Genomic DNA, 22,538 nt, shown 5'->3' on the forward strand with positions numbered 1-22,538 from the left:
CCGCAACATGTGAATGCTCCCTATCCTGCTCAATTGCATGGAGGACCTGGGTTTGAGCCTCGACGGGCTCTGTACGCTGAGGGCATTCCCTTGCCTGCTTTGACTTTAATGGTGCTTGCAGATAATCCATAAACCTGGGATTCTGCACCAACTGAGTGAAGACATTCTCAGCAGCAACTAATTGTGTCCTGAACGCATCCTCTTCAAAGTGCCCAGTCATGAACCCTTGAACCTGTTCTCGCTATGCATTCACACAAACAAAAGGCGTCGACAGTGGCGGTCGTGAACTCTCGCCAACTTCATGCTGTAAAGGGATAGCGTGTCTACCCTGGGAAGAGGAACCCTCTTCTCTAGCATTGTTTGTCCTGTCAGTCATAGTGTAATTCCAAGTTCCTGTGCTTTGTGTCTTCGTCGCAAACCAACCAAGGCTCACTTCTTAAGAAAAAAGTGATCTTATCCCGGCAATGGAACCATGAAACCGGCCCGTAGGGTGGTAGACGTTAGCTTTCACCCGACTATTTAACACTTAACTTTACGACACAAAGCAATGACTTAAAAGGAATCTGTAACTGAGACTGGAATTACGCTTCAAAACAAAAGCACGGCCAGGAAGCTAGAATGCTCCCAAGCAGACAGCAACACCTGTAGGCCCCAAAGGTTGGCGCCCCTTTCAGTATTTCTTCATTCTTTAACAGAGGGAATAAAACCTGCGATTTCCTACAAGTTGCCCCGCATAATCCGGGCTGAATTCCATCTGTTCTGGCCCGATTTCGGCAACATAACTGTACTAGGACGCTTCACAGTCAGTATCCCCACACAATAGATGACATCCCCGATGCATACGGACACTTTGCAAAACCTGGCGAGAATCTGCAGCACGCTGAATTCTCTGTTTTCTGCACCGAAAATGCGCAAGATCACCTCTATAGCGGTCTCCTCGCGTCCCCAAACCTCCTCGGGGTATTAAGGACCGTTTAGGGCCGAAACCCTAAACCTGCAAAAATACACAGCAGGCTGTAATTCCCTGTTTCGGGCTCCGTTTCACGTGCCGGTCACATCCGTAGCAAGTCCTCGAGCTCCGGCACTTGTAGGGCTACTTGCCCTTTGAATCGGACGAGATTTCGCACATGAAACCTCTCCGAATTCACCTGTACCTGCGAGGGATTAGCCACTAGCTACTCCAGCACCTGTGCAAGAGGCTCTTGCCTCGGCAATCGTGCATGAACCCACACAACTGTACATTGGTGAAATGAGAAGCCCACTTGAGGGGCATAACATAACTGCTCGTAGGGGAGAGAGAGAGCAGTACGTAGTGTGCAGGGCATCACTCATGGCACCGCACTGTACATAAGAGGGAAGGGAAGCACTCCATAGCTCTTAACCTATGACAGGAAACTTGCAAATGAGCCTCCCAGCTATAAATTCAGCGCCACTTCCTTTTGCATGAGCACAGTGCACAGAAATGTGCGTTTACAAGCCATTTCCCATTTCGGGGTTGCCGCCTAAAAATCTCCCGACCGGTTGCCCAGTTGACTTCGCGGCAGAGTAATAAAATGTTCCCCTTGTCATACCGAAGGTAATGATGCGAACACATTTTCAGGTCCAAAATAGCAGTTCCCTAAATTTTAGGAGATGCTTCCATTGCACTCACACGGGTCGTCTGACCATCAATCACCACTAGAACCACATCGAAAAATGCAATGTCAACCAGCTATCAGGTGATTTACACTCGTAGCCCACCGTGGCTGACCTTAGTCCATTTGCCCAACTTCAGTGCTCACTGGCCGTCCGGCCTAGACTCTCACTGTCCGCCTCAAACCATGCAACTCGGGCATTGGCATTTCCAAGAGGGGTGCTTTAAAACAAGTCAAATAAAATTCCCCCAAAAAGAAATCAACAAGTAAAGTTGCCACAGACTCGTGACACGCGGTATGACCTAAAGGACAGGCTCCGGACAGAAAGAGGTCAAAGTCCCCTGAAAGATGCAGAAGAAGTTCTAACAACTTGTAAAACTAATCCAAGAGGCCAAATGTGAAAGGACACCCAATTTCATAAGTTGTACCGACTTATGGGACCCAAAAAGGACAAAGGCTACAAAAACTAGCGTAAAAGACTGATGACGTGGCAGTTGAACGGGACTCCCGCAATTTGTGTTGCTTACGTAGCTGCCATACGAATTTTCGCGATCAATGCTGCTAACGTGGTATCTGTACGAAAATTTTGTGATTTGCGCTAGCCAGCTTTTGGGACCCAGATGATTTTAGACTTCATATGAAATTGGATTTTAATTCTCCTCGGAATCTTCCTATTAGTTGCCATCAAAGACTTTTGCTTGTTTTTTGTTCGAGCCCTTCAAGTGCTGTGTTGTCTCTCTCTCAATTTTGTTCAGCTCTTTCAATTTTCTCACGTGTTGTGGTAGATTCTTGACTTGCAGTGTCAAAGTTTGTTATAGTGGTATCAGAGCTCAGTCGATTCTTCTTCTACGAAGGATTCGATCCCTTTACTCATAGCACTTATGGATTCAGTCGACGAATCCCACCAAGAGGGAACTGTGATGCCCGACCAACCTGACCCACACGAGAACAATAAAGATTCCAATGGACATCATCCAGCAATACGGGCCATCTCCTCCTACTAAGTATGAAAGAATGGAGATGCAGCAGCAACAACAGGTTGACGCTTGTGCCTTGTAAATGCTTCGGTACTCCAAAGATCCACAGTATGCGAAATTTATGGCCAAGTACCCGCTTGACGGAGATGCATTCCAGATGGCGTTCCGTCATCAGATCACCTTTGAAGTCGACAATCAAGAAGTCAACTACACCTAGGTCTGCTCTTCAGAAGGTGTATTCAGAGGATGAGTTTGAAGAAGCAATAGAACGACAAGTCAGCACACTCACGAAGACCAAGAAGTGGCCCAAAAAGCAAAGTCGAGCAGCAGACCATCTAGGCTACTTGGGTCAGAAATCTACTTTCGAAAACACCAAGACAGCACAAAAACAAGTTCGATTTGAGGATGATTTTAGTTCATCCTCTTCTTCTTCTGATATCTCTGACAGTTCTTCGACCTCCAAGTCCAACGACGAGGCAAGAAAGGGCAAGAACAGGAGAAAGATCCACAAACAAAGTCTCTACATAAGATTACGATTAAGAATAGATTTCCGATTCCCCAAATCGATGATAATTTAGACAAGCTACAAGGGGCACGAATTTTGAGCCGCATAGTTCTCAAGAGCGGCTACCACCAGATTCGTATTGCTCTTGAGACCATAGATAAGACTGCATTTTGAACAACTTTCGGATTGTATGAGTTTCTAGTAATGCCTTTCGGCCTTACTAACACTCCAGCAACTTTCAATCAAATGATGGACCGAATTTTCCGTCCTCATCAACAGTTCGCAAGAATCCTCTTTGACGACATTCTAGTCTTCTCTCACACAGAGGAGGAACACAAACGACATCTACAGACTGTGTTCGAAGAATTGCAATAGCATAAACTTCAAGTTAATACTAAGAAAAGTGAATTTTTCTTGACAAAGATTCACTATCTGGGACACATTGTCTCTCATAATCAAGTACGCATGGACCTAGCAAAGGTTCAAGCTATTTCCCATTGGCCACAACCTGCTTCGGTTCATGATGTCCGAAGTTTCCTTGGCCTCTGTTCCTACTACAGATGCTTTACACTCCATTTCACTCATGTAGCTGCACCTCTCCATGATCTCACAAAGAAAAAAATATTTTTTGAATGGGGGGCTAAACAGAAGAAAGCTTTCAAAAAGCTCAAGTACCTTCTCACCCATGGACTCATCCTCATTGTACCTGACCTCCGGAAACCATTGGAAGTACATTGTGATGCTTCAGGTGATTGCATTGGCTTAGTTCTTAATCAAGAAGGCCTATGAAAGTAGACGACTTCGTGATGTGGAGCTTCATGATGATGGAGAAAATCCTCCTTGCATTTGACAAGGATGGATAATTCACATGGAGGCCAGTCCCCCCTCCCAACTAGTCCTTTTCCCCAACTATGAAAAGGAATTTATGGCAGTCATCCATGCTCTCATTTTGAAAACACTACCTTCTGGGAGCAAATTTTACGATCAAGACAAATCAACAAAGTCTTTGATACTTTCTCTCTCATGTAGCTGTACCTCTCCATGTTCTCACAAAGAAAAAGATGTCTTATGAATGAGGGGCTAAACAGAAGGAAGTTTTTGAAAAGCTTATGTACCTTCTCACCCATGGACCCATCCTCATTGTACCTGACCTCCGGAAACCATTTGAAGTGCATTGTGATGCTTCAGGCGATTGCATTGGCTCTGTTCTTAATCAAGAAGGCAATGCAATAGCCTACAACTTCGTGATGTGGAGCTTCATGCTTCCATCTATGAGAAGGAACTTATGGCAGTTATCCATGCGCTCTCACTTCGGAAACACTACCTTCTGGGAGCGGAGCAGATTTTACGATAAAGACAGATCATCAAAGTCTTCAATACTTTCTCTCTCAACAAAAGTTGCTTGAGAAACATATGCGGTGGGCCAATTTTCTTTCAATGTTTCACTTCCAAATTCTACACACTTCTAGAGTGAAAATGTGGTTGCAAATTACCTTTCTCGACGGCCCCAAGTCGATGCCATAACAAGTATACATCATCAAAAATTGGAATCTCTACCCGAGATGTAGCCTGACGACCCCGATTTCGAAATTGGAAAATTCATAATGCTTTTCACATGAGCCTTCTACGATCGTTCGTTGGCCAGCCTCCTATAAGACAAGTTACAGAAGATCTACCTGAGGTAGATAAAACTAAAGAAATACTTCTTCCAGAACATTTCATACACCATCAAGAGCGCCAACTAAAGTCTGGAGAACTCATCGTAAGTACTTAGTAGAGTTTAAGAATTACTCCCTTCTAGGTGCTCAGTGGATGACGGAATCAGAATTGCAAGATTTCTCAGACATCCTACATAAGTATCATGAAGCCTTATAGTTGAGGACAAATATTTAGAAGCCAAAGGGATGTAATATTTTAGCTACGGCTACAGATATATGAAAAATGATTTTTGTGCACACAGAATGAATATACGAACTTATGACTTTATTGGTACCAATTATTAACGGTAAATTTTTCTCAGTGCAATGCGCCATCTCGAAATTTATCCGTGTCCGGATAGTATGATAAGTAGAACAGTAGCCGGACGCATTGCATGATAGTTCACAACAAGCACATAAATAAGATGGTGTACCCAATTCGCTCAGAAAAGCTATAACTTAATAGTTTTTGTGGTGGCCGGCCACGAACACAATGGAAATACGACCCGGCGGGAGCAGACACATTGAGTCAAGAGAGAGATGAAATCATTCGGGTTAATAATGCCCCAAAGGGATTTAATGCCCGTTTTTTAAGTGTAAAAGTTAAAAACCTTATAAACTCAGTGGTTGATTAGTCAAATGGTTTAAACATTAAAATAAGGCTTAAAAATCAGCAACTGGCGTAAAAATTAGCGTGGGAGATTTTGCGAGCCACTTCTCTCTCTCTTTGGCGCCATCTGGCAATGGAAATCCCAACGCTAGGATAAAAGGAAGCTAGTGCTACCTCCTGGGGACGCTCGGCAGCAGTTTCCATCCACGTAACTTTGACGCACATAGGCTCCTATGGCTGCACTTTGCCTCCGCCGTAGGCTTCACAGCCTCTGCACGGCTTGCACCAACTCCGGAGTAGGGAAATTGTGTGTGTGTGTGTGTGTGTGTGTGTGTGTGTGTGTGTGTGTGTGTGTGTGTGCGTGTGTGTGTGTGTGTGTGTGAGAGAGAGAGAGAGAGAGAGAGAGAGAGAGAGAGAGAGAGAACGGGCTGAACCAAGAGCGGATAGAGAAGAATTTGAGCACCTCTGTGAGCATGTGTGCATGCCGTGCATGCCCAAGCACTTAAGAGTAGTTGCATATCCTCTGATTTCACAACTCAGTACCGACCAGCATGTTCAATTCCCGATCAGTGTACCCAAATTTGGGGCAGTACATTATTTGACATTTTTATCATTTTATTTACCCAATTTATGAGGTCGTGGGGCTGTTGGGGAGACTGCTCGACCCTGCCTTGTCCAGCTATAAAGGGAGCATATGGGGCGCCAATAAAAAGCAAAAGAGCAGCAACGGTTCAGGCAACTTGCAGTGCATCTTCTCAGCAAGACCGGCAAAAAGCCTCAGCGTTTTCAGCCATCAAGATCAGCTAGCGTTTTGGAGTTCCAGATCAGCCAGCGTTTTTTGGAGTTGCATTCATCGGCAGCCCGTTCCAGCCACACAGTCTAGCGTTTTCAGAATTCAGCCCTTAGCCATTGCAGATTGACCCCTTAGCTTCGCGGATCTCACTTACCTGCAGCAAATCCTCACCGTACCGTCGGATCAGCCAATGTTTTCAATTTCAGTCCGTTGTTTGCAGATTTCAGCATCTGCATTTTCAGCGCATCGTCGTCGAGTCATTGCCATCACCATCCTCGCCGACACAGTGTCAGTATTCAGTAGATCATCAGAATTTCCAAATTTCAGCATTTTCAGCCCTAGCGTTTTCAGTTTTCAGCCTGTCCTTGTCGTCGTCGGCGGCGGCAAGTCCATTGCATCTAGACCATTGTACCAGATTTGTGCAATCTATAGTATAGACATCTCCCGCCATAGAGAGGGGGGCCCTTGGAGGAGGGTTTGAGAACCGTTTGGTGTCGTATTCTTTTCTCTCTCTCCCTCTCATTCTCAGCACTTTCATTCACAGTAGCATTCACTTTGTTCGTGAGCATTACACTCTTTCTCTAAAGATCGCAAGGCTCTCCCTTCCATAAGTAAAAGGAACCCTCGAGCACAATTTGGAGCACTCATCTTGAGCAATATCAACGTTCACTTCCGGTGCACCTTACATTGGTATAAAAGCCTTTTGGCAGTGTTCTGTATCACTCAAGGAAGAACCACACGAAATTTTTTGCTTGTTGCGGTCGCACGTAACCCAAGTCCACTTGGGCATGTCGATTCCTAGTCGTGTTTTTGAAGAGTGACACCGCTCCTTGTTCCTCTTTTCACTCATTGAGAGCAGACCGTGCACTTAGCGACCGGCCAATCGACGTGAGGTGGGAAAAAGCAACTTTGTTGTGAGCGCAAGGCCGCCAAGGGGTGAGCCGCATGAAAGAGTCGAGCTCAGGTAAGAGAAAAAGCCTTCTCAAACACCGATTGCAAGCTAAGAGTCGAGCGTGAAGGTGATGAGAGTGGAGTTGGAGAAGAAGAAGTTTCTACACCAAGAGGATTGTTCCCTGATCCTCCTCCAACCCCATCTACGCTACGGATTGCACCAAATCCTATGGAGGCTTTGATCAAGTCGATGATGGAGATGATGCTACAACAGGAGGTGCAACGTGCCGCCTTAGAAGAAAGAAGGGCAGCCAAGGAGCGTGAGCGTGAGCAAGCGCGTTTGGCGGCCGACGAACGAAAGGCGACTATGGAGCTTGAGCGCGAGCAAGCGCGCGAAGCTCAACGCATAGCCGTCGAAGAAAAGCGAGCGGCTATGGAGTTAGAGCGTGAGGTACAGAGAGACCAACGCATGCAAGAGTTGGTCCTCCAGTTACTGACCTCGAAGTCCGAGCCAATCAGGGACGTCGGCACTTCATCGGGTAGCACAGGTAGAGATGCAGATTCCCACAACCCCGTCACTGAGAAGTTGACGTTCAGTAAGTATGACCGTAAGATGGATGCTAATGTTATTCATTCTCGGTTGCATCAATTCAATGCTTACTTTGCAACAACTAAGAAAACAAGGAATAGTAAAGTTTTGACGGCAGCCATGTATCTTGCCAGTGACGCCATCAATTGGTATCACGCGTGGCAAGAGGCACACTTGACCGCGCACCTAGAGGAAGCCGAGGAAGGCGTGCCCCTTTCTTTCAATTGGGCCGACTTCCAAGACAAGTTTCAAGGCGCGGTTTATGCCACCTCAGTACTTAGCACGGTTGAAAGAAGATTGGCGCAATCTCAAGCAAAATGGTATGCCAGTTATGTCTTTTTCTAACCGTGTTTCGCAGTTCAGCACCCAATTACGCAAATCGGATGATGAGCAAAGAGGCATTCCTTTTCAGGTTGGACGAGTATATCAAGTTCGATATACCTTCATAAGTTCAGAATAGTCTGAACTCACGAATTATAAGAGGGAATAAAGCACTCATAAAACTATAAAAGCAAGGGACACACGAAAAGAAAAGAAAAACAAAAACAAACAAACTAACTAACTAAATCACTTTGATTGCTTCGAAACAAAACTAGATAAAACAAAACATTATTAACTTAAAAATGTTTTCAGAAAAGCCATGTGTAAAATAAGTTGACGCAACTTACTTGGCTTAAAACAAGTACTCAACTTTAAGCAAAAAAAGGATAAGACATCTTAAAAACTTAATCCTAGAAATCAAACTTCACACAACAACCTATAACGGAACACATTCTTAAGTCCTCAGGTAAGCTAAATATGAAATCGAAAAATGAATACTACTACAAACCTACGAAGAGCAAAGAACCAAACTTGACAATATGTGATCTCAACTTCATTGCTTGTCCAAACAGGAAGAATAAGATTATCACCTTTATCATGCATAGCTTGGACAACAACTATGACATCCCTACTCACGTCGTCAGTGCCCAAGAGTAGGTGCAGGTTTATATAGAGGTCATTCATGCTTTGAACGTACTCTACAAAACCAACGAGCTGAGTTTCTATCACCCTCCGGAGGTGATGGGCATACTCAGCCATGATAAAGGCTAGCAATTGTCAAGCTATAGTGAAAATACTAGAAGCGCTAAAGATCAAAACAACAACATAAGGTGTTATTAAGTCAAACAATAAGTGGGCTTTTTAGCTTCCCACTTCTATTGAATTTACTACTGATTATCTTGAACATTCCAAAGGAAGAAACACTAAAAATAAACTTACTACGATGCAAAAATGAACGAACTTTTTTCATGATTCTTTTGAATGAGTATCCTTTTTCAACTAGTAAAGAAATAAGATGGCAAGATTGAACAACAAAAGTAGATTTACTAGAACAAAGACGAGAAAATCTAAATAGTTGAGAGCAAATGACACCGTACTTAGCTAAAAGAGAAATGTTCAAAGAAATGTGAGGCATGCGGATGATTTTTAGATTGGCATATTCTGGTTCAAGGCGCTTATCATAGATATGTACTTCTAATCCCAAGGGAGTCTGAAAAATCTTACGGTCTAAAAAGGCACAACAATCACTATTTGTGGTACAGTTAAGTTCACAAAACTCCTTGGGATAAATCCCTCCGCCTACAGAACTCAAATTCAAGTACATAAAATCTTGAAAAGAAGGAACGTCAGGGACAAAAAGATCATCTACAAAGCGTCTTACATTGCATAACTTGTGCAAAAATATTGGGCAAGTGTTAGCAAGGACAAGACGCTCCATAAAATCAAACTCATAAGTAAAAAGATAGAAATTAGCAAGAAAAACAGCACAATTGGTGCCCATAGGGATACCAATTGTTTGCTTGAAAAGAGAGTCGCCGATGGTTATATATAAATTGTCCAAAAGAAAATCTAACCAAGATATGATGTCAATGTCATCTACAATCCTGGTGAATCTCTTTCTTCCTTTGTCTACATCTACATTCTTATTTTTCAACCATAAGAAGTCAAAGTTCAAGGCTTACTTTTCTACTAGCAATGCCTTGTACCTATCCTTCTCAAGCTTGTACGCAAAAACTTTTGAAATAAGAGACTTGACTCTAAATTTAAGGTCCTCCAAATTTAGCTTCGTGTATAGCGTTGTAAAGTCAAAAGTTTGGAGACATAAAGGAGAAGATTTCTCCTTAAGGCTTCTTGAAGAGTTCAAAAACTTTAAAACAGGAATCACACCTACTGAATCATTTAAAATCCAACTTGAATCGGTAGGTACGTCTGCTTCCTTTAGCATATTATTCCACAATTCATTTACGCTAGGTGAAATGGCTTTGAAACAATAACTAAGCCATTTGGAAACCTCCGTCAAAGAGGTGTTACAAGAAGCAGTTATAAATCTAGGCTTTATAGGGTTCTTGTGGAACTTCCAAACGGTATATAAAAAAGGTAATTTAGGCTGGCACTTGAAACCAAAAGACTTACAAAAGTCTTGATGTTTCAAGATAACCTCTTGCATTGAAAGATCACAATCACTGTAAGTCTGAGAATTTACTTCACCTAACAAGCATTCTAAATAGAACTTTTTGCACGTAACAACAAAGTTATTAGAGAACTTATCTACATAAGAGATTACAAAATCACGATGAAATTTCCTAAGAGCATCACGATCAGAAGAAGATAAGTTGTTCCTTCCTGAAGAAACGTTCCAAGAGCAAGATGCTAATTTCAAAGAAGCTTTCTTGAGGATTACAGACTTCCAATGGGTAAAAATACCTTGAACTCCTAAAGACTCCTCAAACTTTACTACGAAACTAGAAATTCCTTTTTCTATGGCTTTGAGAAAGCAAGAGTCGTTTGAGGAAGGGAGCCTATATTTAGTACCTCCTGAGAAAAGGTCTTTCAAGGAATCCGAAGGAAGGATAGAACAATCGGCAGTAACTACATGACCCAAAGCTCCATTTACGTAAGAAGAAAAGGCAGATTTACTACAAGGGCAATCAATACTTGAGATTGCAAGCCTCTCTTGCTTTTTAAGATTACGTCCTATGTCACTATAGTTGAAAGCTTTTTGTCCTAAAGTTTTCACATATTTGAAAGCTACGACAGGATGGTTCCATACCTTTCTCACACAAGGAGGGAGAGCATCCAAAGCTTCTTGAGATCTCAAAATAGAGCTTAATCCAATCTTGTCTAAGTCAAGGAAGGTAAAGATGGTTATCAACAAATCTTTCTTTCCAACCAAGGGATTTTTCAGACTAGGACATTTGGACTTCAGAAATTTGCCTAACAGTACTCGAAGTTGAGTACTATGAGACTCTCTTAGCTCCAAATCTTCATAAGAGTAGTTCTCAAGGGTATACAAGAGCTTAAATAGGATCCTTATATTATACCTTTCAAATATTTTATAAGAAAAAGAACCCAAGTCCATGGCTCTAGATAGGTAAATCAATCTCGGTTTGAAATCTCTATAAGCAAAAATTCTATGGTTAGAAGGGTCATCACTCTCAATTCTAGAGATTGAAGCCCTAGGGAGACCTTGTACTCTACTAGAAATAGTGTTGTGCAAAACAACTGGATTGATTTCAGGGATAGAAGGCGGATCTGAACGAGAACCTTTAGGAATCCAAATTCTTTTAAACTGACTTGAAAGGAGAACTAACTCGGGTTTGGGATGCCTTCGCCAAAGCATAGGTTTCTTATGGTAAATTGTCTTATTTTTACGTAAAGAAGACTTTCCTTCCAAGTTGAAACCTTTAGGGAAAAAAGTATGCAAAGTTCTCATCCAAAACAACTCTCGAGGCCACGCTGATTTATAGAACTCTTTAGAGTTTCTAAAATTACCTTCTATGTGCTCAATGGGAAAACAACGGAAAGACTCAAACCCATGTTTTGCTATTGCCACGTACAAGGGTTTCACACTTTCACGTACGGTGCTCTTACTTTGAACTTTTCTCGCTTCTCTTACATGTTCCTGAAAACGAACAAAAGCTGTTCGAAAGGTTTGGCCAACATACATCATAGAACTATCGTGAATATTATAAATAACATAAATAACTTGAGAGGTATGAACCAGACTTAGAGGACGATCTACCGCAAGATGTTTTTTCCTTAAACGCCTCAAACGATTGAGGGCTTTTATGGAAAAACTTGTGTAATGAGTACTAACTAAGACATTCTTAAAAGAAGCCCAACGAATAGGACCATCACCAAAAACATGCAAATTCTTCAAATTAGACTTAGCTAAAAACTTAAATCTTTCTTGATACAGACTATGACTACTTCTAGCTACTGAAAAGAAAGAAGAATCGAAAAGACGTACCTGAGAGTCATCAACATTGCTGGATGAAGCTGAAGAAGAAGTCCTCGACCCCATAGATCTCAACAAGGCGGTAGTGATTGCTCTTGCGCAAGAGATGAAGCACAACAAAAGAAAGCCTAAGGAGAACAAGTCTTCTCACAGTATCTCTCAGACTCCTCAGAACCCACCGAACGTTAAGAACGGTAAAAGTGGTAACTCTTCTAATCCTTCGCAAAAGAACTCTTAAAATGAATCTAAGGGTAAAGCTAAAACAACTGCTAAACCTAAGCTAACCCCATATGAAAAAGATCTACAAGGAATTATAAGAGGATACATAACGCCAGAAGAACAAATCATTTATGCAAAGGAAGGTCGATGTTATCAATGTCACGTCAAGGATCATATAAAGAAGACATGTCCTAAGACAACATCACCTAAAGAACCCAAAGCACCAACAGCTATCACAAGCACTTTAGTTAACTAATCCGATTCTCCCCATGTCTCTGACACACAAATTGATGAGTCTCTCTTTAAATGTTATGGTCATGTGAAGGGTCAACGTTTTGTCATATCGTTTGATTCAAGCAGTATGCATGATGTGATTGGTGACTCTCTTGTAGAAAGAGCCCGCTTGGAGGTTAGCCAGACAACTCCTCTCGAGGTGTCCGGCTTCGCTCTTGGTATGGACTCTCTCATTACACAAGAGTGCCTTGATGTGTTATTCATTGTTCAACAAGCTTCCTTCCATAGAAAATTTGTTGTGTCTTCTTTGTCTGCCCAATCAATGAGAGGGTTATGCTCACGAAACCATCTAATGCCCAAAATCATATCACATCCTAAGAGTACGCTCACCTTAAATGCCAAAAGTGACTCTCCCATGATCATTCATGGTGAGGAGGGTCTTCATTCTTTACCTCTCATTTCACATGTGCAGGCGAAGCGTGAATTACGACGAGGAGCACAAGCGGCATCCATTTATGCCTCTCAGTCACTCACAACCTCAAGGCTCCAGAAAGGTATTCAGGTTTGTTTACCAAGTATGAGCACCTCTTTTTGCAGGATGATCTTCCACCCCGTCTCCCTCCCGAGCGGTCGGAGGACCATCGCATAGAACTCACGGAGAGGGCACAACCAGTCAGTAAGGCTCCCTACCGTTTGAACAAGACCCAAGAAGAAGAGTTAGAGCGGCAACTCACGGAGTTGGTGGCCAGAGGATTCATACGTCCTAGTGTAAGTCCTTTTGTTGCTCCTATTTTATTTGTCCGCAGGAAGGATGGTTCGTCTCGTTTGTGTGTTGATTACACGGCTTTGAACAAGATAACCGTCAAGAACAAGTTTTCGATGCCTCGCATTGAGTATATCCTGGATAGGCTCAACGAGGCAAAGGTTTTCGGCAAGGTTGATCTCAAAAGTGGATACCATCAAGTAAGGGTATTCAAAGGCAATATCTACAAGAACGCCTTTCGCACAGAGCGAGGGCAATGGAGTATGTGGTTATGCCTTTTGGATTGACAGGTGCCGTGGATACATTCAACCGTCTCATGGTAGGCCGTTTTGGCCATATGATTGGAGCATGTGTGTTTATCTTTCTTAATGCTATACCCTGGCTCGAGTCAAGATCCACAGTTTCTATTCAGAGTATCTCTTTCGACAACATGAAGAACCAATATGCAGATTCCGAGTTTGGTAAGCAATGGTTGCAAGCTCTTGCTCCCCAAGGGCCCAGCAACTATCTCATTTGTGAAGGTTTGTTGTATTTTTGTCACAGTCTATGTATGTTGCCCTCTCTCAGGACAGCCATATTGCACGATGCTCACGACTCTCTCACGAGTGGGCACAAGGGAATGAACACCACCTTGGAAAAAATAGAAAGATTCTTTTATTGGCCTAAAATGCGAAAAAATGTGTTTCGTTATGTCACACAGTGCACCATTTGTCAAAAAGTAAAAGCTCCTCGGGGTAAGCAGTAAGGCCTCTTGCTACCGTTGCCTATTCTTGACAGGCCATTTCAAAACATTTCTATGGATTTTGTGACTAATCTTCCATCTAGTTTGCATTCAAGGAACACTCAATGTTTTGACAATTGTTGACCGTTTCAACAAATTTTGCATGTTGATTCCTTGTAAGGCCATAGTCACTGCACAAGATGTAGCACGGTTGTTCATTAAGCATTTGTACCCCCTATATGGTTTGCAAAGTCGATCGTTTCAGATAAGGATGTTAAGTTCACGTCAAATTTTTGGCGAGCTCTCTTTGAAAATTTTGGCACAAAGTTAAATTTTTCATCGGCTTTTCATCCACAGTCAGATGGTCAAACAAAAATTTACAATCAGTTTGCTTTTGATGTTTTGAAGTCATATGTGCATGATCAACAGTCTCATTGGGAGCTCTATCTCCCATTGGTCCAAACAATTTTGAATGACTCTTATTTCTCTGCCATTGGTAGAACTCCGTATGAGGCAGCATTTGGCCGTCCGTTCCAATCTCCTTTGACTCGCTCGGATAGTCAATTGTCTGATGCCAATGCTAAAAGTCAGACATTGGATGAGATTTCTGAGAGTGTAAAGCTTCGGCTAAGCAAGGCTCAGGAGTCTTACTCACAACAATCTAACAAGCATAGTCAGGATGTTACTATCAAGAAAGGGGATTAAGTCTATTTGAGAATCATGAAGCAACGTCTTAAGCAAGTCGGAAAGAAGTGTCCTAAGTTGTCTTTCAGAATATACGATCCATTTCCTGTCATTAAAAAGATCAATGAGGTTTCTATGAAATTGCAATTGCCTAACTCATGGTCAATGCACAACGTTTTCCATGTTTCTTGGTTGAAAGTGTTTCAGGGTACACCTCCAAAGGACATTTCCAAAGAAGAAGAACCAGAAATCATAGATGAAGCCTAAGTCATGGAACCGGAGCAAGTCTCATTGCATCGGTTTCGCCATGGTTCTAAGAAGCGAGTGCGACAGTACTTTTTGAAGTTCAAGGATCAAGTAACCCACGAGGCAGTGTGGGTCGATGAGGAGATTATCCAGAGTAGTTGGCAGACTACAAGGAATCCATGCAGCTCGGTATCAGTACCTCACTTTAAGAAGGAGGGGATGTCACGTGCACATCTAACCCTATGTGCCTGTGGACAAGCTATCTCAGGTCTATGGTTCAGGCTAGCCTAGGAAGAGCTAGTAAGGTGCAGCGGAAGTGAATGTTGAACTTTGCTCAAGATGAGTGCTCCGAACTGTGCTCCAGGGTTCCCTTTACTTACGGAAGGGAGAGCCTTCCGTTCCTTTAGTGAGAGAGTGCAAATGATCACAAACAAAGTGGTAAACACTGTGAATGAAGATGTTGAGACTGAGAGATAGAGAGAGAAGAATACGACACTAGAATGTTGTCAAACCCTCCTCCGAAGGCCCCACTCTCTATGGCGAGAGCGATCTACTATTGATTGCACAAATCTCTACAATGCAATGGACTTGCCGAAGATGTCAACGACGATGAGGACAACGACGAGACGGGCTGAAAACTGAAAACGCTAGGGGCTGAAATCTGCAAATCTTGTATCTGCTGAATTTTGACTCTATGTTGGTGAAGACGGTGATGACGACGATGCGACGACGCCGCGCTGAAAGCGCAAATGCTGAAATCTGCGAATAGCGGGCTGAATCTGCAAACGCAGGCTGATTTGACCGTGTGGCAAGGATATGCTGCAAGAAGGTGAGATCTACGAGGTTCACGGGCTCTTCTACGGTGTCTATATGCTGAAAACTGAAAATGCTAAAGCTAATGATGGTTCTGTTGCCGGGAATTTGCAAAACGCTAGAATGCTCTGCAAGTTGCAAAAACCCTAGGCTTGATCTGTTGTCTGCAAAAATGCTAGGGAGTCTGTTGTGGTCAATTGTCGCTTGCAACTGCAAAAGGCTCGGCTGATTTGCAAATGCTGAAAACGTTGGCTGGTCTTTGGTGGCTGAAAACGCTAGGTTGCCTACCAGGGGGTCTTGCTAAGAAGGTGCATTGTCGAACACTTAGTCCTTGTTGCCTCTTTTGCCAGAAACTGCTAGCGCTAGCTTTTCTTATATATTGCCCGAGTCAAATTGCCCTGCCCAGTTTCCCAACAAAGTCACTTATTAATAATAAGTGAAAAATGGCTAAAATAGGGAAAATAGATCTGTGCACTGTAAAAATGCTCATGATGGGTTCTAATCATGCTGTGTGCAACAAGAGGATATGCATCGACTCTAAGTGCCTGGACATGCACGGTTTTTGGGTGCAAGTGCTTTTGGATGTGAATGCTTTTGGATCTGATGCTTTTGAGGCTCTGCTTTTAGACATCCCTTGTAAGTTTATAAGTGCCGAGAGAGCCATTATTCCATAGAGCATCTGGACACAGAGTCTCAAAGAGAGTTGGACCCTCCGGAGTTGTACTTTGCAAGCAGTGTGGACTCTACTTTTCTCTCCCTCTCAAGTTCAGTGATTTTGCGGTTTTTGTTCGCGCGTTGTTATTGATTTCTCGCTTAAAGTGTCCAAGCATGTAACACGCGTAGTGCCATGTAATATGATCATGGTCTAGACTGAAAAGAACTAAAGATCTCGCCCATGTCTAAAGAAAGGAGTATCTACACCTCTTTGTTGCTCTAAAGGAGCCTACTAAAGTATCCCACTAGCTGCAAAGCGCATGCATGTAGCAGCTCAATCCACATAGCTGTCAAAGTGGTGACTGTAGGAGAAGATTGTGAGCTCAGACTGTGACCACAACGAGCCTTCCACCTAATCCAAAGAGTGATACTGCAGATCGTAGTGAAAACTCTATCCCGGTGGTAGAGGTCCAACTGATGACCTGTATCTCGAATCATCTATAGAGCCCGGTCTATATCCCAATGAAGTAAGCATAAAGGTCAGATCTATCAGCAAGCCCTTAAAAAAAGGTGTGTGACTCCGAAATTGCAAAAGCCATGCAACTGACCATCAACCTCCCCTCTAAGACAAGTTGTTCCAATGAAGTGGGCTGTTTTGGAGGTGCAATTGAGAATCCCGGAGACGTAGAAGGTGCCCATGAGTGAACACATCATCAAGATGCATGAACTCCGACGAGAGATACTTGATGCGAGGTAGTAGATCGATGCAAAGAAAAGGCCATGCAAATCATTCGCTTAATTGCCTCCAAGTATTCCAACTTCTACTTGTCTTTCACTAAGAGTGGGAGTCCCAGCACTATCACATGGGATGAGATAGTTCCAATGATATTGGAGCAGGCAATGCGCTTATAGCACTTCCAAAGGATACAGGTGTGTTTGAGAAGTATGATAAGTACGATATGGAGAACCGCATTGAGTATGATACAACTATGTTATGCACCAGGAGAATTTTAACAAAAAAAAGAAAATGAGGTTCAGGATATGCATACCACAAAGGTTGAGAGGGTCTCATAACTTGACAGCCACTCTTTCTGTGAATACTTCGAGACTATGACAAAGATTGTCGTAAGATGCTCTGAACTAACAATGTCTTCTGTTTTCACTAAGCTTGAAAGATCTCGAACTGCCATGCTGTGGGAGCAATAGAAAAAGTGTTAAAAAATAAGTTAAAATTTGTCCTAGAGAGATTTATAAGAGACTGTTACTACCTTCCAGATTGTTTACGGTTAATAGCACTCAGCTGACCCTTGACATTGTTATACTCTGCGACACGGACCTGGAGTCTTCGGAAAATTCAGACAAGTAAAAGGACAACAAAAATAGATGAGCTGTGGCAGCTGAAAGACAGACACAAACCTTTAAATCATCTTCCAGCTTGGTCACATTGCCAAGAATAATATCCACGGTCTCACGGAGTGGATTCACGAGCGGATACTTAGCTTCATCCCAAACAAACCTGGCCGCACAAAATTAAGATTGCACAAACAAGTGCACAACTGCATAATAGTAAAGTTAAGATGATGACATAAGTGGCTCATACCTTGTAATGTACGAATCAACAGGGACACCTTGCACAGAAAGTGATCCTGCTTCGGATCCAGAAACGCGCTCTAAATCCTCCACTTGGCGCCGGATCTTGTGAGTAACCCCTTCCACAATTGAGTTTGCCTGCGCCACATCCATAAGCACCAGCCACGTGCCACAACTACATTGCAATCAAGCCCAAGAAATGTATGTCCATCTCACCTTCACCAGATCATCGCTCAATGCCAGCAAAGAATCCAAAGTTCCTACTCGTAATTCTGGTATATGCAGCTGAAGCAGAGAAGGACCTTTGTGAGGACGTGCATGAGATGGAATCGGGGTTTTAAGAACGAAGGCTACCTTGTAAGCGGGAGTGTCGAAGGCGGACTTGGAAAGGCTTTGCTGCAGCGCGCTCCATGTTGCTCCTACAGAATCGGATACAGGAAGCGACACCAGGTAATAGCGCGTACTGGTCGACATCGCCAGCACCAGCCAGAGAGAGAGAGAGAGAGAGAGAGAGAGAGAGAGATGGTTGAAGAAACCAGTACACGTAGACACTCAAAGGTGGTCTCCTCTGTTGGCTCTAGCATTAAACCATTACATTAGTTTTCCTACGGGTTGCCAATTAATGTTTGGGAATTCCCAAATTGTTTTGGTAACCCTCATGAGGCTATAGATTAATACTTCCTACAAGGTGGTCTCCACCATGCACACTCTCTGATTTGCACCTTGTATGCCTCCTATTACCAACTATGTCCTGCTCTCGTTGGACTTTAGTGGCAGCAACTTGGACATGATGACCTTCTGGAAGTAGTATCGATTTGCACATGTCTGACATGCCCACATCCTACAACAACCTCTTTGGGTGATGCCAATTTGGTCCTGCTCGTAGTTGTCACCCACCTCTTTCAAAAGAATGATTATGAAGGTTTGTCCTAAGAATCCAAAGCTCCTCCCTTCCATACAAACCACACTACCTCCTCCCTTGCCACTCTAGGCATGCAAGGGTGTAGCAAGAGCAAGATAATGGGCACAAAGACAATGGCTCACTTATTGCCTCTCTAGACTGAATATGGCCTTTGATAATGCCTAGAAAAGGATCATTTAAACCAATGTTTCATTTCATCAGGAATTGTTGACATTCTGATATTGGGTTATATCCTATGTTCTAAGGTTGAAAGCTTTCATTTTCACTTAAGGATGATGAGGAGTTTGGCATACCCTCCATTAAGACCCTGGGTGCAAGAAGGATGCAATTGCAGGTAGCTTTTGCATCACGTTCTGTCATTGATCGCCATGGTGAAAGTAACGATGTATTTTGAAGAGTGCACAGTGTGTGCAAATGCGAGGGAGAAGAAGAGCAGACATAGAGTGTTGGTGGAGCTCTGAATGAGGATTGGAATGTCTCACTACTCCTTATTCTTATATATGATCAAAAGAATAGATAAGGTTAGTACAACCATTGTGATTGGTGTCCAGCCAATTGTCCTGAACCCTAACAATCTCCCACTTGAAGGCAACATGGCCCAAGTGGCTATGTATGTACATATGTACAACCGTGAAGCAATTTTGTGGCTTCACCCTACACCCATCATCTCCATGCAATGTGCAAATCGCTTGGAGGGTAGGCTCTCAATGAGAGCATCTGCAAGGAGGGTTATCATCCGTATGAACCTTGACTAGCTCAATGTGTTTGCTAGCCAATATGTCACGTATCACATGATAACGAACTTCTATGTGTTTTGACTTGGAGTGGAACACGGGGTTCTTTGCTCACACAATCCCACTCTTACTATCACAATGCAATATTGGAGTTTGAGTAATGTTAGGCGAGCTAATGTGGAGATGACGTATAGTTTTGGAGACATGATTGTTACGAGATTGAGCACCCTCCTGTTGTATGTGCTTAATTGCAATTGGGATAGCTAGTTTAATGGTTAATTGTGTGTTGTCTGTTTGATTTTACTAATAGTGAGTGCATGATGATTTGCAGATTGGAATTCTGGGAGTTGAGAAGGAGGCGCCGGCAAATAATAATCCTCTCGATCATTTTACCTTTGCACAATATTTTAGACTTTTATTCAATAAGCCATTATGGCTGGTGTAAAAGTGAGCACTCACCCTTAAGGGACATGCAATAAATGATGTGCTCCACTCAAGTACTAAAGTGGACTAGTTGTAAAAGAGGGGCCTCCAATTTTGGATGACAAAACCACTCCAACAAGTAGAAAAACATAGCTAGATATGGATCTTTGACTATCCACACAACCCGTATAATTTTGCATCCATGTAACCCACAACAGACGCATCATTGTTTCCAAAGCATAAGCACTTGTTTGTCATACCTTTTAGATATGTCAAGGTGTGCTTCCAGTGATTTCTACCATGATTTTTAATAAATCTGCTAACCACTCCCATTGCAAAGCAATGTCCGGTCTTGTGGCTACCATGACATACTTACCAACTACTAAAGAATATGGTAAGTACTTGGTCATTTCTGCTTTCTCACCATCAAACTTGGGGGCATCATTCTTGCTAAGTTTTTCATATGCCTGGAGTACTCAATGTAGCCTACCCCCCCCCCCCCCCCCTTCATATTAGAAACTTGCAAGACTTTGTGGATATACGTTCCCTAAGACAACTCCAATATTCCACGTTTTCTATCCCCCTTGATACGCATACCAAGAAAGTGACTTGCATCTCCCAAATCCTTCATAGCACTCTGCGTGCTAAGTGACTTCTCCAAGATGGCAATCTTGTCTTTAGACTTCCCGGCAATGAGCATATCATCAATGTAAAGTATCAAGATGATGAGTGAACCATCATTCAACTTTTAGGTATACAGGCAATGATCTTCTGGCTCCTTTCATAACCTTGGGACTGCATGTACTTGTCAAACTTTATGTACCATTGCCTTGAGCCCTACTTTAAGCCATACAATGCCTTATGTAATTTACACACCAATTTTGCCCTTGTAGGCTTGTTTGGTTTGAATTCAAAACCCTTTGGTTGTTTCATGTAGACATCGTCATCAAGATCCCCATGAAGGAAAGCCGTCTTCACGTCCATCTAGACAAGTTTAAAGTCCTTAGTGGCTACTAGTCCAAGCACAAGACACAATGTAGTCATCTTGACTATTGGAGAGGAAATATCATCAAAATCCACGCCTTTATTTTTCTTGAAACCCTTAGCAACCAATTTAGTCTTATACTTAGGCTCAAGATCTTGTGTCGTGTACTTCTTCTTATAAACCCATTTGCAAAAGGCAAGGCTTGTTTTCCCTCTAGCAACTCTGTCAATTCCCAAGTTTCATTTGCCATAATGGAGTCATACTCATATTGCATTTCTTGCTCCCACTTCATTCTATCTTGCATCTCAATAGCCTCTTAGTAGTAGGTAAGCTCTCTGCAGTCAGTGACCAATAGCTAATCATGGTTGAAACCACTCAGGGGCATGACATACACATGTAGATCTCCTCATTGTTTGAATGTTGGACTCTAATCTCTCAGGAGCATCACTAGCTCTCTTTGGAGCACTAATAGTGGTAGGTACATCACTAGTAGACTGAGCTATTTGTGTAACTACACTTGAGGTTACATCCTCAAATATCACTTTGTGATACTCAACCTCTTTCATTGGTTGTCTATGCATCTTTGATTCATAAAGATCATTTGTGAGATACGAATGACTTTGCAAGATTCCGATACCAGAAATGATAACCCATCTCTCCATTTGCACCATAGCCAAAAAGATGTAATTGAGTGACTTGGAATCCAACCTCTTTCTAAGCTCTTTAGGCACATGTGAGAATGCCTCACACTCAAACACATGTAATTTGTCATAATTAGTCTTCTCGCCTGTCCACATCTCCTGCAAAATCTTGTACTTCAATGGTGTACCAGGTGATCGATTAATAATGTAAATTGTTGTCATAACAATTTCTCCCCAAAACTCTAGAGGTAAGTTTTCCATAAATAGCATGGAAGTGACTCTCTCCTGAATAGTTCTATTCATGTGCTCAACACTCCATTTTGAGGAGGTGTGTATGGTGTAGTAAACTACCTCCAAATTCCTCTGTTACTACATAAATTCTTGAATTTTCTGGAGACGTACTCTCCCCTGTTGTTAGTGCACAAAGCCTTCAACTTCTTGCCTTACTAGTTTTCAACCATAGCTAAGAACTTTTGGAAGACACTAAAGACTTTGTCTTTCCTCTTCAAGAGGTAGACCCACACCTTTTGAGTAGAGTCATCTATGAAAGTTAGGAATATAGTACCCCCCTTAGAGACATATGTGGCATACGCCTACATAGATCACTCTGAATCAGATCTAGAGGATTTCCTAACTACCTATCCAATGGAAAAATGGTAAGCCTGGTCTGTTTCTCCTATAATGCTCACACAAACTAAAATCAGAATAGTTTAATACAAGGATACAACCAAAATGTTGTAAGTGTTTCATTTCCTTTTGACTCATATGGCCAAGCTAGCTATGCCACAACTCAATAGAAGGTAGCTCGGCTACATAAATAGAGTTCTCTCTCTAAAGAGATATACAAGGAATATAATGAGCCAAACTTTTGGCCTTTAAGCATGACCAAGTTTTTATTTTTATAATCCAAGAATCATTGTCAAACACTAAGTGT

The 22,538-nt window shown here is 42.5% G+C and overlaps 1 protein-coding gene across 2 annotated transcripts in view; it reads right to left on the reverse strand.

The window, feature by feature from the left end:
- DET3 (vacuolar ATP synthase subunit C (VATC) / V-ATPase C subunit / vacuolar proton pump C subunit (DET3)) overlaps positions 1-18,475 on the reverse strand; it is an 89,083-nt gene extending 70,608 nt beyond the window's left edge. The window contains exons 1-6 of one of the 2 annotated variants that reach the window (XM_086485751.1): positions 18,254-18,472; positions 18,116-18,184; positions 17,910-18,037; positions 17,726-17,825; positions 17,578-17,645; positions 17,359-17,500 (exon numbers count right to left, since the gene is read on the reverse strand). In XM_086485751.1, the coding sequence (XP_086341877.1) occupies positions 17,359-17,500; positions 17,578-17,645; positions 17,726-17,825; positions 17,910-18,037; positions 18,116-18,184; positions 18,254-18,373 (627 nt within the window). In that variant the 5' untranslated portion in view covers positions 18,374-18,472. Of the gene's footprint in view, positions 1-17,358; positions 17,501-17,577; positions 17,646-17,725; positions 17,826-17,909; positions 18,038-18,115; positions 18,185-18,253 lie in introns of both variants that reach the window. The other variant, XM_086485752.1, reaches the window with a different exon arrangement.
- Positions 18,476-22,538: the final 4,063 nt, after the last annotated feature.

The sequence above is a fragment of the Adiantum capillus-veneris genome, chromosome 16, assembly GCF_014529385.1.
Source record: "Adiantum capillus-veneris isolate H3 chromosome 16, ASM1452938v2, whole genome shotgun sequence".
Lineage (NCBI taxonomy): Eukaryota > Viridiplantae > Streptophyta > Polypodiopsida > Polypodiales > Pteridaceae > Adiantum > Adiantum capillus-veneris.